This window comes from Martes martes (genome assembly GCF_963455335.1).
Source record: "Martes martes genome assembly, chromosome: 1".
Taxonomy (NCBI): Eukaryota; Metazoa; Chordata; class Mammalia; order Carnivora; family Mustelidae; genus Martes; species Martes martes.
Genome location: NC_137888.1, coordinates 209,796,258 through 209,811,112, shown reverse-complemented (window position 1 = coordinate 209,811,112; position 14,855 = coordinate 209,796,258). Strand labels below are relative to the sequence as shown.

General features: G+C 59.8%; 2 protein-coding genes across 3 annotated transcripts; one reads left to right on the top strand and one right to left on the bottom strand.

Moving 5' to 3' along the window:
• The first annotated feature begins 266 nt into the window (after positions 1-266).
• ATG4D (autophagy related 4D cysteine peptidase) lies at positions 267-6,567 on the top strand. The gene is made up of 10 exons (XM_080829751.1): positions 267-674; positions 1,225-1,308; positions 1,386-1,559; positions 1,850-2,126; positions 2,201-2,265; positions 4,003-4,133; positions 5,044-5,122; positions 5,190-5,266; positions 5,351-5,470; positions 6,003-6,567. Exons 1-10 carry the CDS (start codon positions 443-445, stop codon positions 6,183-6,185), a joined length of 1,422 nt encoding a protein of 473 aa, XP_080685877.1. The 5' UTR covers positions 267-442; the 3' UTR covers positions 6,186-6,567.
• On the bottom strand, positions 6,197-14,557 carry KRI1 (KRI1 homolog). 2 transcript variants are annotated; one of them, XM_080829725.1, is made up of 19 exons: positions 14,311-14,557; positions 14,122-14,195; positions 13,237-13,342; positions 12,811-12,910; positions 12,491-12,545; positions 12,363-12,412; positions 11,971-12,067; positions 11,816-11,893; positions 11,419-11,552; positions 10,990-11,116; positions 10,781-10,876; positions 10,520-10,690; positions 9,484-9,559; positions 9,304-9,389; positions 9,086-9,212; positions 8,871-9,001; positions 7,953-8,017; positions 7,757-7,855; positions 6,197-7,132 (listed from the first exon to the last, which is right to left on the bottom strand). In XM_080829725.1, exons 1-19 carry the CDS (start codon positions 14,402-14,404, stop codon positions 6,793-6,795), a joined length of 2,106 nt encoding a protein of 701 aa, XP_080685851.1. In that variant the 5' UTR covers positions 14,405-14,557; the 3' UTR covers positions 6,197-6,792. The 2 variants fall into 2 exon arrangements, with proteins under 2 accessions (XP_080685851.1, XP_080685852.1); XM_080829726.1 differs by having other exon boundaries at positions 12,363-12,409; positions 14,311-14,414.
• Positions 14,558-14,855: the final 298 nt, after the last annotated feature.

Sequence of the window (14,855 nt, the reverse complement as noted above, 5' to 3'; positions counted from 1 at the left end):
CCTTTCCCAGCGCGCCGTCGGGGGCGGGGCCAGGGCGGGACCGGGGCGGGGCCTCGCGGCTCTGGGGCCTCCGATAAGGGCCTGCAGGGGGGCTCGGGCGCGCCTGGGCGCTGCGATAGGGCGGCGGGGCGTGCTCGCGGGACGCCGCGGGGAGGCGCCGCGGCCGAAGGTCCCGGCGCGGCCACCTGGAACCGGGGCCGGCGACCCAGGCTGGGGCCGGGCCGGGCGGGGCGGGGCGTCCGGCCGTGTCGACCCGCCTGGCTCCCGGGGCCAGGGCCGCTAAAATGGCGGCGGCGGCGGTGACAGCGTCCCGCGCCGGGCCCGGGGGCCCGGTCGCCGCGTCGGGGGCCGACTAGCGCCTTCCCGGGCGCCGCGGCCCGGCCCCCTGGGCGCTCGCTCGCGGCCCCCACCCGGGCCCTCGGTCCGCCCTCCCCGTGCGCCCATGAACTCCGTGTCGCCGGCCGCCGCGCAGTACCGGAGCGGGAGCCCGGAGGACGCGCGCCGCCCCGAGGGCCGCAGGCCGCGGGGCCCCCGGGTTCCGGACCCCAACGGCCTGAGGCCCTCTGGAGCCAGCGGCCCCGCTCTTGGCTCGCCCGCGGCCGCCCCTGGGGAGCCGGACGAAGTGGACAAGTTTAAGGCGAAGTTCCTGACGGCCTGGAACAACGTCAAGTACGGTGAGGAGGGGGCGGGCCCGGGGCTTGGTTTCTGAGATAGGAGCTGGCCGAGGGTTCCGGCAGGCAGGGGGCTTAGAGGCCGGTGGGAGTCGACGGGTGGCCAACCCTGGCCCTGCCGAGTATTCTACCATTTACTCTCCTCCTGTGAGTCACCTGTGGGTCCCCCGCCCTGCCCCGGGCAGACCTGCAGCAGGTCCAAAAGGGAATGTGTTTTCAAGTCTATGCCATTCCCGTGTGACCTTGGGCAAGGTTTTTTCCTCTACTGTGCCTTCATTTTTCCCCTCTGTAAAACGGATACAAGAAGCGAACTGCTTTATTCATCCTGAATTGATAGCAAACACTTACGTGGTGGTTGCTAGGGTCCCTGCCTCCATCGGAGGGGAATATGGCATGGCTTGCCCCGTGCCAGCCCTGAGCTGGGACCTGGGAGACCGTGAGGTGGAGTGAGGGAGGGGGGTGGATGGAAGCATGACTGCTATCATAACTGTCACGTTACATGTCTGTCAAGCCAGTGCTTCATCTGGCTGGGTGCTGCCCCACGTCTCCCCAGGTTGGGCAGTCAAAAGCCGGACCAGCTTTAGCAAGATCTCCAGCGTCCACCTCTGCGGCCGCCGCTACCGCTTCGAGGGCGAGGGTGAGCTGGGGACCCCAGGCCAGGCTCGAGGGAGACCTGGTGCTCTAGGTGGCCGCTGACAAGCCTGCGTCTTGTAGGTGACATCCAGCGTTTCCAGCGGGACTTCGTGTCCCGCCTGTGGCTCACGTACCGCCGGGACTTCCCGCCCCTCGCTGGAGGCTGCCTGACCTCAGACTGCGGCTGGGGCTGCATGCTGCGCAGTGGGCAGATGATGCTGGCCCAGGGCCTGCTGCTGCATTTCCTGCCCAGAGGTGAGCGCCGGAAGGGAGGGCGCCCGGCAGTGTTGTGCCAGGCACACAGGGCAGCAGGGTCAGAACTGTTTGTAGACTAAGCTTAAAGGTTTGTGAGATGGTGTGCCGAGTAGGTTTCTGGGGGGAGCAAGAGTTGATACAATAAGGTTCTGGATTGTGAAAATTGCTGGTAAAGCTGGGGCGGCAGGAGCATTAGAATTGCACAGAAAGCATGAGCAAATGGGAACGGTGCCCGCACCCCCACGCCCACCCCACCAGCACCCTTTGATTCTGTTCTCCATCCCCACCAGACTGGACCTGGGCTGAGGGCTCAGGCCCGGGACCCTCTGAGCCATCAGGGCTGGCCTCTCCCAACCGTTACCGTGGGCCTGCACGCTGGGTGCCCCCGCGCTGGGCCCAGGGCACCCCCGAGCTGGAGCAGGAGCGGCGGCACCGGCAGATCGTGTCCTGGTTTGCCGACCACCCCCGGGCCCCCTTTGGCCTGCACCGGCTGGTGGAGCTTGGGCAGAGCTCAGGCAAGAAGGCGGGGGACTGGTATGGGCCGTCTCTGGTGGCACACATACTCAGGTGAGGGCTGTTGCAGGGGACACGGGAGCCACTGGGTTCCCACAGGCACTCAGACCTTCCCTGTCACCCGCCAGGAAGGCTGTGGAGAGCTGCTCGGAGGTCACCCGCCTGGTGGTGTATGTTTCTCAGGACTGCACAGGTAAGAGACTGGAAACCAAGATCCCAGAGTTGTCACCCTGAGCCGGTCACTACCTACCTTCCTGGGGCAGAGGAAGCCTGGGAAAGGATTTGAGACCCACACAGGGGAGGTGGGAGGTGCTCAGGATCCCCCACGGCCTCTGGAGCCAGGACAGGAAATGTTAGGGGCTTCTCAGGAAGTGGAGAAGAGAAGATATAAGGGCTTCCCTCTCTCAGGTCCAATTTACTCTTACTCTGTAAACAATTCTAACACGTACAAAAGTCTGCTCTCTGCCGCAAGGGATTGTCGTGAGGATTAAGTGAGTCAATAATACAAGTTAAACTCTTAGAGCAGGGCTTGTCACACAGTGAGTGTTAGCTAAATATTATTATTGTTCCCCACTCTCCTCCAAATCAGTTTTTTGGTGGTGTTTTTTTTTAAGATTTTATTTGTTGGGGTGCCTGGGTGGCTCAATGGGTTAAGCCTCTGCTTTCGGCTCAAGTCATGATCTCAGGGTCCTGGGATCGAGCCCTGCATCAAGCTCTCTGCTCAGAGGGAGCCTGCTTCCCCCCCTCTCTCTCTGCCTACTTGTGATCTTTCTCTGTCAAATAAGTAAAATCTTAAAAAAAAAAAAAAAGATTTTGTTTATTTGATAGAGAAAGAAAGAGAGTACAAGCAGGGGGAGTGGCAGGCAGAGGGAAAGGCAGAAGCAGACTTCCTGCTGAGCAGGGAGCCCAACTTGGGACCCGATCCCAGGACTCTGGGATCATGACCTGAGCCAAAGGCAGAGGCTTAACCGACTGAGCCACCCAGGTGCCCCTCTTCCAAATCAGTTTAGATGGGGTCTTCATTAATAGGAGCCTTAATGGTGTCAGAGAATCTACAAAACCTATAAATTTTTATATAAAATTGTAGACATTTAGACATGTAGACAATATTTGATTTTCACAGATGACCAGTATCTTAGTCCATTTGGGCTGCTGTACCAAAAATGCCACAGACGGGACAGCCTATAAATAATAGGAACTTATTTCTCATTGTTCTGGGGGATGGGAAGTCCCAGATCAAGGCCCCAGCAGATTCGGTGTCTGGTGGGGACCTACTTCCTAGTTCATTTTGCCGCCTTCTCACATGATGGAAGGGGCAGGTGAGCTCTCTGGGGTCCTTTTTATACAGGCACTAACTCCACTCATGAGGATTCTATCTTCATGACACAGTCCCCTCCCAAAGGCCCCACCTCTTAATACCATCACTTTGGGGATTAGGATTTCAGCATCTGAATGTTGGGGACAAGCATTCAGGCCATAGCAGCTCTGTTTCCAGAAGGGGTTGAATCTCCTTTTCTGGAAGCCAGGAGGGAGCTTACTTAGCAGTGAGGGAAGAGGTACCCAGAGCTCCCATTTCCATATTGGCAAAGTCATGTGCTGAGTAAGTAAATACTAACCAGGCCCTGGAACTGGGGAGGTGCTCTGGGCTGTGGGGAAGGCTCTCTGCCTCCCCCTGGTTTTATGTTCTTCATCTAAATCTTAGGGCCTCAGTTGTCCTCTCTATAAAATGGAGATGTCCACACCTGCCCCGAGGCCCTGGATTCCTCACGGGTAGGGGTGGGGGGAGATTGGGTGGGTGGGGCACCCAAAAGACCTCCTTCTCCACTGACGACCGGAGTGGCACCCTATGAAGTGGCACAGGCACGTGGAGGGCCACTCTCCAAGGCCTGAAGGGTGGGTAGGAACGTGACCTGCTGCATCATCTTCCCAGTGTACAAGGCAGATGTGGCACGCCTGGTGGCCAGGCCGGACCCCACGGCTGAATGGAAGTCTGTGGTCATCTTGGTGCCGGTGCGGCTGGGCGGCGAGACTCTCAACCCCGTGTACGTGCCGTGTGTGAAGGTGGGTGCCGTCAAGTTCCACTACGCCTCCTCTGAGAACCGCGCCGGCTTCTGTAGCTTGGGTGAGGTGTTTCTGCTGCCTTCATCTGTCCATCTGTTTGTTCAGTAGTCGGGGAGCACGTAGTTTCGTGCCAAACACTGTCCCAGCGGCTGGGTTTCAGAGGGGAAGAGGCCAACGTTCGTGCCCTTGGGGATTAGACATTCTACTGGAGGACGGGCAGACATTGGGGGTCTGAAACCAAACTGACAGCTGTGGCATTACGCCTTAGATGCTAGAGAAATGAAAACTAACACTGTGAGGGGCAGAGGGGGCTGGCTGCAGCCTAGGAAAGCCCCTCTCCAGCCAAGGCAGAAGAGGAGCCAGGGCGCTCCAGGCAAAAGGAATGGCAAAGCTGGAAAAACCCTGGGTTGTTTTCACTCAGAATAAAGGCCAAAGTTCTCCCTACAGCCTGCAAGGCTTTGTACCATGCCCCTGCCCATGCCTTGACCTCATGTGCCCCCACTCTCCTTCCCACTTCTCTCTGCCCCCACCACACGAACCTCCTCACCTTTCTCAGAATACACTGGCCTCAGGGCCTTTGCACTCGCTATTCTAGCTGCTTGGAGTGCTCTTTCCCCAGAGATGCACTCCTAACTCCCTCTTACCTCCTTCGGGTCTTTGCTGCAATGTCACCTCAGTGAGGCCTTTCTGACTCCCCTATTTAAAATTGCAAAGCCCTTTTCCCTTTATTCTTATCCCAGTGTTACTGCCTATGGACACGTGGCAAAACTTGTCTTGTTCCTTGTTCATCTCCTACATTGGAATATCAGCTCCTCAAGAGGGGGCTGGGTTTGCACACATTGGGGGTTTGCCAAGCGCTTCTCTAGGGCCTGACCAGAGCGTACTCCTCTGCTCACTTTTCTCCCTGCAGGAGCTCCTGCGTTCTGAGCTGTGCCTGGGCATCATAGGGGGCAAGCCACGGCATTCACTGTACTTCATCGGCTACCAGGGTAAGCCCACCCCATTCCACCCCCCACCCCCCCTTCCTCAGCCCCCCTCATGCCTCCACCCCTGCAGACGACTTCCTGCTCTACCTGGACCCCCACTACTGCCAGCCCACCGTGGATGTCAGTCAGGCTGACTTCCCCCTGGAGGTGAGCCGGGTGGAATCCCCAGGGTGGGGCTGGGGAAGGTGGAGGGGGCTGGGGCCCTGAGCCTCCCCCATTTGTACGCCCCAGTCCTTCCACTGCACCTCACCCCGAAAGATGGCCTTCGCCAAGATGGACCCGAGCTGTACGGTGGGGTTCTATGCTGGAGACCAGAAGGAGTTTGAGACGCTCTGCTCAGAGCTGACCAGGGTGAGCCAGGAGTGGTGGAGGGCGGAGGGCAAAGGGCAGTGACGGGGGAGAAGAGGAACAGAGAGAACTCGAGTCCAGCAGACCTGGGGAATCAAGATCGTTACCCTGCCCACAAGCTACAAAAGGCCAGCTAGGACTGGTTGGACCAAAACAAGGGCAGGAGATGCAAAGTTGGGGACATTATTGCTTGAAGGACAGCTGCATCCATGAGCTCAAGCAGTAGAAACTGTCCCATCAGGGCTTTACCCTTGGTGTGGCAAGGGGCACCCACCCCCCTGTTCAGTGGAAAGGGAGCCCTACTTTCCCAGAGTTGCAGCAAAAATCCTAGGGCTGCTGCTCATTGGTCACTCTGGATCACGTGCCCATCATGGTGGTCCAGGAACGGGAGGCACTGATTGGCTGGCCTGGATCACTGCCCTGGAGGGATGAGAGTTGAGCTCAGGAAGCACCTGGTAAATGCACCCGTTAGGATAATTACACCTAGAAAACAGGTATGGTTTGGGCTAAGCCACACTCTCCCTCCTCCCGCCAGGTCCTCAGCTCCTCCTCAGCCACCGAGCGCTACCCCATGTTCACCCTGGCTGAGGGCCATGCTCAGGACCACAGCCTGGACGACCTCTGCTCCCAGCTCTCCCAGCCAACACTGCGGCTCCCTCGCACAGGGCGGCTCCTCAAGGCCAAACGCCCGAGCTCGGAGGACTTCGTGTTTTTATAACGGGTGGGGTTGGGGGAGATGAGCACTATTTATTTTTTTATTTATGTCATGCTGGGTGTGGGAGCTTGAAACCTGGAGGTGATGGGTCTTCCCCTTCTCACCCCCTTGACAAAGTGCAGCTGAGACCAGTCCAGGAAACCTCGGAACTGGGGGCCCTCCAGGCAGGGGCAGGGGCAGTCCGCCTGCCTCTGGCCAGCTGGGCCCTCCGCCCAGGGCAGGGAGGGAGGGCTCCCAGACACCCACTCAGGGCCTGACTCTAGTACTGTAGTTTGCACTGGACCACCCGTGCCCCTCGCTGGTCCCAAAGCCCCTACCCTGCTGAGGTCTAGGGGTGGTGGGGGGAACTGTGGCCACTGGGGGCTAATAAAGCCGTTTAACTTGACTGTGGCTGTGGCTGGCCCAGCATTTGAGGGACGGGGTCCGAGGTGTGTGTCAAGGGGAGACGGCGGGGAAAGCTTGATAGTTAGGCCTCGGCTTCCAGATCTGTGAGACAGCAAGACTTCTCTGCCCACGGGCAGACACACAGTCCACACAGTCCGTGAGGGAGATGCATCCAGGAGCTGACTGGAAGGGAGGGACCCCAGGGCCTCTGGCTGCTTCCTGGAGCTCAGGGGCCGCTCTTGGGACCCTGGGGCTTTCTCCGTTGCCGGCCCAGCTGGCGGAAGTGCAGCCGTTTGGGGTTGAGCCCAAAGGCCTGCAGTCTCTGGCGGCTGAACTCCCGCCCCCCGAGTGTCACGGTGGGGCCCAGGAGACGCGCCTTCTTGCCCCTCCTCCGCCTCTGGGGGACTGGCTTCTGCATGTGTGACACGGGGCCTGCTTCTTCCTGTGCTGGGGGGCTCCCGGGCTGGGCCTGCTTCCCGCTAGCCCCATCAGGTGCCAGCAGCTGTCCCTGCGGGCCGTCTTTGTCTCTCTGTGGCTTTCCTGTGGCTTCCGAAAGTGTCTCCATCCTGAGGAGAAAAGTGGGGGCTCAGCCCAAGCTGGTCACGATTAAGCCAATTCCTGAGTACACATCCCCCATTTTACAGATGAGGAAAGGAGAGGCTCACAGAGGCAAGGCGCCAAATCAGGGGCCTGTCTGGGGTTCAAACCCAAGTCTGACACCAAAACTGGCCCTTTCCTCTTGAACTCCAAGACTCGATGGTACTGCCGATCACTGTGGCATTTTCAGCCTGGGCCTATACTAAGCTGTTCATGGAAAGCAGCTTTAAATCAGCTCTGGGAGGGTCTAACAGCCTGCTTTATAGATCAGGAAATAATGGGCACGATAATAATACTACTAATACCCTTACGGTATTTCCTATGTTCTAGGCACTTTACATGAATGAATTCACTTAATCCTCAAAAACCCAACAAGAAACGAGCCATCTTTACTCCCTACCTGAATTTTTAAAATAAGGAAACAAGCCCAGAAAGGGCAAAGGCCTTGCCCAAGGCCACACAGCTGTGGCTGGCCAGAATCTGAACCCAGGGATCGAGAAAGGAAGCCCCATTCCCGGGGCCACACAACAAATGGCTGACAGAGCTCGTGGCAAGCCCAGGCCCGGCGGGCTCCCATCCCGGGGGATACTCACTCCTCTGGGCAAAGGGACTTGAAGATCTGCCTCTTTTTCCATAAGTTCTGGGCCTTCTGGCTATACGCCCGCTTGTCCTGCAGTTCCTCCTGCTCTGACCTGCAGCGTCCAGCAGACACGCCTGTCACGGGGAGCTCTGGGAGGTGCCCCCACCTGCTAGGCCCTCCCCCTGGCCCACCTGGCCCGGCCCTGTCACCTGTACATGCAGGTTTTCTTCAGGGAGCACCACCGGTTCAGCTCCTTGTCATCGGCAGCGAGGATCTGCACAGGAAGGGAGGGTGGGGGCCCGCGTGTGAGCCCCGGGTCAGGGGTGGGGGGGGCCGAGCTCACTCGCTCTCAGCTTTGGCCACCTCACTAGTCAAAGGCAGGTCATGCTACTCCTACTCGGCACGGACCATAGCAGGAGAGGACTGATTTCTATGGAGGCCACTGGAAGGTTTTGGCAGCGGGGATCAAATGGGGAAACTGAGGCTGATTTCAGATTCCAGTTTGGGCCCGGGATGCCTGCGCCTCACTCGGGCACCACGGTCCCAGTAACCTCAGGACAGGCAGGGGCTCCGCGCCGATGGCCACGTGTGCCAATGACAGGTGAGGCCTCACCCACAGGAACTACTGAGGCTGCCGGGAAGACTGAGCAAGTGCAGCAGGCCCGAGCTGCATAAACGTGGGCTTGGCTGGCCATGATGGGTGAGGCCCCCACAGCCCCCATGGCTAAGGGGCCAGCAGCACTGCAAGAGCCACACACACACACCCCTTGGCTCCATAGCCCGGGCGGGGGGGGCTGTTATTAGCCCATTTTACAGTCAGGGAAATGGAGGCACAGCATTCTAGGTCACAGTTGGTGAGTGGCCACAGCCGGATTTGAATCTGGGCATCTGTTTCCAGAGCCCACCCAGTCCTAACGGCCACCCACCTGCTGATATTCAGTAAGAGATTTAAAAGTAGTATTTATAGCGTGTCCTGTGGGCCTCAGATGCCGGCCGAGGCAGGTAACGGTATCTGTACGGGTGTCTTCCGCAGAAGGAACGGGGGTCGCAGTATCTGCTGGCTGCACACGCTCCCTTGCCCGGAAGGCGCACCCCCACCCCCCAGCAGCACCACTGTGGGGTCCCACCTCCTCGGTGCTCAGCCCGAAGTCGCAGGGAACCACGGTGCGGTACTTAAAGCGACAGGGCAGGTCGTCAATGATGTCCTCGTAGTCCAGCCGGTAATACTCATCCAGGTACTCCTCGAACGTCTTGTCGCCTGCACAGGGAGGGAGCCAGGCTGCTGGGGTGTGCCGGGCCCCGCCGAGCTCCTGCCCGCCCCCGCCCCCACCCCGGGCCTCACCAGGCTCAAACACTGGCTTCTCCTGCCCCACGGCTGCAGCGAAGGGGGACTTCCGCTTCTTCTTGCCCGTCTGGGGGGCCTCGCGCGGCTTCCTCTGCGGCTGACTGGGGTCGTAGTCAGCATCCATCTGCCAAGATGTAAAGGTCAGGCCAGCCCTCACTCGGCGGGGGGTGGGTGGGCTCACCCCTCGGGGTCCCCCCTCCGCCCATGGCACCTACATTGAAGTCGGGGTCCTCGCAGTGCAGCTCCTGGTCCCAAGCTCCAGCCTGCTCAGTCCCAGCCCATGTGTCCCAGTTCCAGTCATCTGGTCCCGGAGGACACAGAGGTAGGGGGTCAGGGCGGAACTCTGGACTTCAGACACAGCAGCTCCCCCAGGCTGGTGCCCCCAGGGACCTCACCTTCAAGCCCTTCCTCTTCCTCAAACTGCGGCTTCTCCTGCTCCACGGTGCCATAGTACTCGTCCCCAAAACATCTCTGCAGGGTCAGGGCCAGGAGGCTCAGCAAGGCCCACTCCCCCAGACCGCCTCACTCTCACACCTTACATGGCTCCCAGCATCCCCCAGACCTCGCTGCTGATGTGAGAGGAGCCCGGTGTGTCCAGGCCCCTCTGTGCCCCAGTAACCCCCCCCGCTGCTTCACAGAGCCGGGGTTCTTCCCCTCCCACAGGCCCTTGCCCCCCCAGTACCCCCTGCCTGGTGTACCCCTCCCTCTTTGGCTGCCAAGCTGCGGCTCAGGCCCCAGCTGCCCGCCTTGACCCGCTCACCACCACGCCCGACAGTCGACTGGGGACTCCTCTCAGACCCCACCTCCCCCTGAAAGTCCCCATCACCACTCTGATCGCTGGGGGTTGTAACTGTACAGTTAAGGGCCTGCCATTAGACCCGGAGCTCTGGGAGGGCAGGGGCCGCTCCGTGGCCTGGTGCTCGGTGACTACGAGGCTGACTGTGTCATTTATTAAGCACCTACTGTATGCCCAATGCTGGGCTGCAACTCACTGCATTCTCACAAGCACCCCAAGAGACAAAAACGACCTCCATTTCACTGAGGAACTAAAGCCTACGCATCCTCGGTCTCCTCTCCTCACCTCCAGGCTTGGTCAGGGGTCTCTTTGGGGTCCCCAAGGTCCCCACTGCTCTCCCCATACAGCCTTATCGCCTGTTTCCGTGGTCTGATGCTATGTCCCTTCAAACCCCACAAGTTTCAAGGAAACACAACTACTCCCTGTCCCTTGAGCGTTACCAATTTTTATGCATGTTTCTCCCAAGCTATCCTGAGGTAGACAGTATGGCTGAACCCACTTTACAGACAAGGACACACGCACAGAGACATCAAGTCACTTCTCTGAGGCCACACGGCCTGGGAACACGCACAGACTGCACGGCCTTGTCCCAGGCAGCACTGCATGCATGGCTGGGTGGGGTCCAGGGGTCGCACCTGCATGAGCTGGTCATGGCGGGTGGGGTCAAAGTCGTCCTCAAGGTCCCGCTCCTCAAACCCCAAGGTTTCGTTGCCTGTGACCTGCCGCAGCCTCTCCAGCTTGGCCAGAATCTCTTTCCTTTTCAGGTTCTTCAGCTGCTTAAGCTCTTCCTGCTTTCTCGCTTTCTCCTGCGGGTGGCAGGCCGGGGGTAGCGCGGGCTCCCCCTGCTCCCCCTGCACCGTGGGCCGCCCTCCCCCGACTGGCACCCCCCCACTCACCCTCCTCTTCCGCTCCCGCGTCTCCTCTCTCTTCTCCTTCCTGCGCTCATCCTTGCGGCGCACGGAGGACGCGATGCTCCGAGGGTAGGTCTTGACCTGTGGGCAGCAGGGGAGCCCAGAAGGGCCACAGGGATGATCCTGGGCTCGCCCGGCCCGGGGCCCCAAAGCCCGGGTCCTCCCCAGCCCCAGCCCCAGCCCTAGTCCCGAACCAAGGCCGAGTCCGGCTCCTCGAAGCGGAAGTTGTACTTGTGCTCGAAGTCCTCCTGCTTCTTCAGAAACAGCTCCCCCTCGTCTGAGGAATCGTCCACGGCTAACTGGACGGGGAGGCTGGGGCCCCTGAGGGACAAAAATGGGGCGGGGCCGGGGGGGTCAGCCGAGCCCCCATACCCCTGTGTACTGCCGTATTAATGCATGGAATCCGCATAAGAGCCCCACTTTTGGGGCACCCCCATTTTACAGATAGGGAAACTGAGGCGCAGAGTCCAGGGACAGGGCCACGTAGCCCCAGAGCCCAAACGCCGCAGCTCTTCCTCACAGGACAGTAACTCTGCCACCATCTGTGTGAAGAAGTAAACACGTGGTGCCCTTTGCCTTTGGGCTAGCAGGGTTCAAGGCTCCTGGGGGACATGGCTGCTCACCCTTCCTCCTCTTCTGCCTCCTCTTCCTCTTCCTCGCCTTCCTCCTCCTCGTAGCGTTTGTTGAGGATATAATCCCGCAGGAACCGCTCTCCTTCATCCAGCTCTGGGTTGCTCCAATATTCCTTGAGGTGGGTCTGGGGGGAAGGGGGAAGGGGACAGGACCCAGGTCAGGGACTTGTGGCCAGGGAAGGAGGGTGGGCTCGGCTCCACGTGGACTTAAGTAACTAAAACTTCACAGCCCATCTGTAAAGAAGGGGGGACAATCGCCATCTTACGGAAGTAGAAACTGGCGCCCAGAACGGGGCACACCTCAGTCTTCACACGATGGGCTCTCGGCTACTCCCTCAAGAACTGGTTTCCAGAAAAAGCCTGAGGACGACCAGACAGGAGAACTCACCAGTTCCTTCAGGGTGTCAGAGTTGTGAATCTCCTTCTGCCCCTTCAGCCACTCCACATAGTCCGCATCCTCCTGGGCCTGAGGGGACGCCAGCTCTAAGGGCCTGGGGACCCGTGCCCGCCGCCAAGCCCCAGCCAGCCAGGCCCAGCTCCCACCTTCTCCTCTTTGGTTTGAGCACGTTTCTGCAGCAACCCAGAGCCACCTTCCCCGGCACTGTCCTCATCGTCGCTGTCCTCCACGAATGCCCGGAAGCTGCCCATGTGAGAGAAAACGCCTCAGGAGACACAGCCCTGCCCACAGTCCTGAGATGAACCCTGTTTACTAAGTCCTGGGCTCTCCTCAACAAGCTCAGAGCAGCGCTGTGACACAGAAGGTATTGTCAACCCCATTTAACAGACGGGGAAACTGAGGCACAGAAAAACTAAGGGACGTGCCCAAGGGCACACAGCCATGAAGTAACAGGGCTGGATGTGAACCCAGGCTGGGCCTGTCTAATCCCAGAGCCTCAAGTCCCATCCATCTGGCCATCAGGCAGGCCCAGGCTCACCTTTCCTTGAGCTGTTTCTGTTCCTCTACGTAACTCTGCGACGAGATCTGCTGCAGAGAGAGCGACAGTGGACCTCAGGCCCAGCGCCAGGCCCCTCAGCCCCCAGCCGGGCCTTCCACCCCACCTACCGGGAATCTCTGATCCAAGCTCTCTGCGTCTGAATTTTCCTCGTCGACATATTTGCTGGGCAAGGACAAACAGGGGCTTCAGAGTAGACTCCCCACGGCTCGTCGGTCCCCCTGGGGTGGGGAGCTCTTACGAGCAGCCATTGGGAGGCAGCGGGGTGCAGGTGGATCACGGACCCTCCTGTTCTCTGGGAGCCCCTCAATCCTGGTGAATCACCACCAGCTTCTTCCCACCTCTTCTAAGACCCCCACACATCAGCCTGCCCTGGGAAGGCTCGGTGGGGTGGGGAGGGATGCGACGGGAAGTCAGGATCTCTCCTCACCCTTCTTTCTCCAAGATAACCTTCCTTTCGTAGTCCTTCAGGTACATAGGACGCATCTTCTTTGGCTTCTTTTCAGCTTCCTCGCTCTCCGAGGACGATACTGCCGGGTTGCCGGAAGACACCTGCCATCACCCACAACCCCCTTCCTTCCCCAGGCAGAGAATTCCCACTGGGCAGGGCCGGGGTCCCGATTTCAAATGTCACACTTAAAACTACTCGGTAGTAGCTGGCTGTGCTCACTCAGTAACACGTGCTTTGACCAGGGCCAAGCACACAGTCATTATTAACGAATAATAACGTAACACACTCCGCTAAGCACTTGCGGCATAGAATGTAGAACATTCATAGCATGACGGTTCATTAAATAGTCACACAAACCAGTAAAGCAACGAGGAACCTGGGCCCTAGGGAGGAGCAGCCCCAGACCTGTTTTCTGATAGAAAGTGGCATCCTTCTGATAAATGCGGGGGTCCTTCTTCTTCAACAAGGAGAGAGTCTTGTAAAAGTCACGCTCTTGCTGGGGGTCAAATTCCTAAGGCACGAGAAGGATCGGGGATAGACTTCAGAAGGGAGACGGATGAGAGCCCTTGTGGAGGCTGGAGACACTAAATAACAAGGGCAGGTGGGCTGAGAGGGTGTGGAAATTAGGGTGGAGCCAGGAGTAAGAAGAAGTGATCCAGCTGGACAGAGGCAGGTTGGGGGCTGGAGGGTGGGTAAGAGGGGTGGTGGGAAGTTGTGAAACAGGTGGCGGAGGAAGAGGGGCCCTCAATGGGGGTGGACTGGGACAGGCCACACAGAGGTACAGGATCTGAGCTAGAGGAAGGTAATGGGCAAGGGGAGGATACTACCTGGGGACAAAGGATTGAGGTGGGGGCAGGTGAGCAGAGAGGACAGAGGTGGGACAGCAAGCAGGGGCTCGGCGGCACAGTGAGGCCCCCAAAAGACCAGGCCTGATGTGAGAAGCTGAGTACCCCATGTGGCAGAGGGATGCCCCACTTCAGGGGCTGAGTCTGACCCTGACAAATGGTTAAACTCTTGGGAATGAAAGAGGGGACACAGCGGTCGCACCTCACACATCGGGATGGGTAGGTGGATGGTGGCCGGAGAGGGGAGGTAGGAGGGCATGCGGCCACCCCCTGGGGATGGAGAGAGCGCTGTGTGTCCTTCACGGGATTAGGAAGAGGAGGATGGAAACTCCCGTAGGGTGAAATGGGGTTGGGGGTTAGCCGCCCTCTGTGTATCAGGGTTGGGAAGCGGTGGGGGGGACTTGGATGCTTCCCGAATGTACGGCACCGGGGTGAGAAAGCTCACCACGCGCTCGTCGCTAGAGTCAGAGTCAGAGCTGGAGTCGCCGCCGCTGTCCCGATCCCCGTAGCGATCTTTAACTGCGGGGCACAAATGGGAACCCCCCCCCAGATAAGCGTGGAGGACCAGACGAGCCCCCACTTCCCGACGACCCGGCACGCGCCGCCGCCCCGCGCGCATGCGCCCCGCACTCACGCCGCTGCAGCTCCTCGCGCTCCCGGTAGCGGCCGTACCGCGCGGCAAACGCCGCGTTGACCCGCAGAGGCGACGACCCTCGCGGTTCCGGCATGGCGGCTCTGCGGCCCACTGCGCGTGCGTGCAGCGAGTGTTTTCCCCACCCCCACCCCCCGGAAGGCGGGGCTACTCCCGGCCCCCGCGAGCCCGAGGGGAGGCGGAGCCTCGCGGGCCGCGCCTAATCCTGTCCCCAAGCTTTCCGGGATCCCTTACGCCGTGCGACCACAATCCCCGCCCGTGGATCACGCCTCTTCGAGTCAGACTCCAGCCACCGCCCACTCCCCCCCCACCCCCGCCCGCCCGGGGCTCCCGGCACCCAGCTGACATCTGGGGGCCCTTTCTCCACTCGCGGTTTCCTGCCTCCCTTCCGTTCCGACAGCGTAAACCGCTGCCCCACCCAGCTCACTCACCTCTCCCACCCTGGGAATTACCACCCTCCCCCCTCCCCCAAAGCATCCACGACCTGCGACCCCTCTTCCGACCCCCTACAAACATACTGGACGCGC

Bases quoted from the DNA above. Each gene is read 5' to 3' on its own strand.
- ATG4D (XM_080829751.1), top strand. From the start codon at position 443: ATGAACTCCGTGTCGCCGGCCGCCGCGCAGTACCGGAGCGGGAGCCCG. The intron at 1,309-1,385 runs GTGAGCTGGGGA...TGCGTCTTGTAG, and splicing joins CTACCGCTTCGAGGGCGAGG to GTGACATCCAGCGTTTCCAG. The intron at 1,560-1,849 runs GTGAGCGCCGGA...CATCCCCACCAG, and splicing joins GCTGCATTTCCTGCCCAGAG to ACTGGACCTGGGCTGAGGGC.
- KRI1 (XM_080829725.1), bottom strand. From the start codon at position 14,404: ATGCCGGAACCGCGAGGGTCGTCGCCTCTGCGGGTCAACGCGGCGTTT. The intron at 9,213-9,303 runs GTAGGTGCCATG...ACATCTTGGCAG, and splicing joins GCGAGGACCCCGACTTCAAT to ATGGATGCTGACTACGACCC. The intron at 9,002-9,085 runs GTGAGGCCCGGG...CTCCCTGTGCAG, and splicing joins GAAGCCAGTGTTTGAGCCTG to GCGACAAGACGTTCGAGGAG.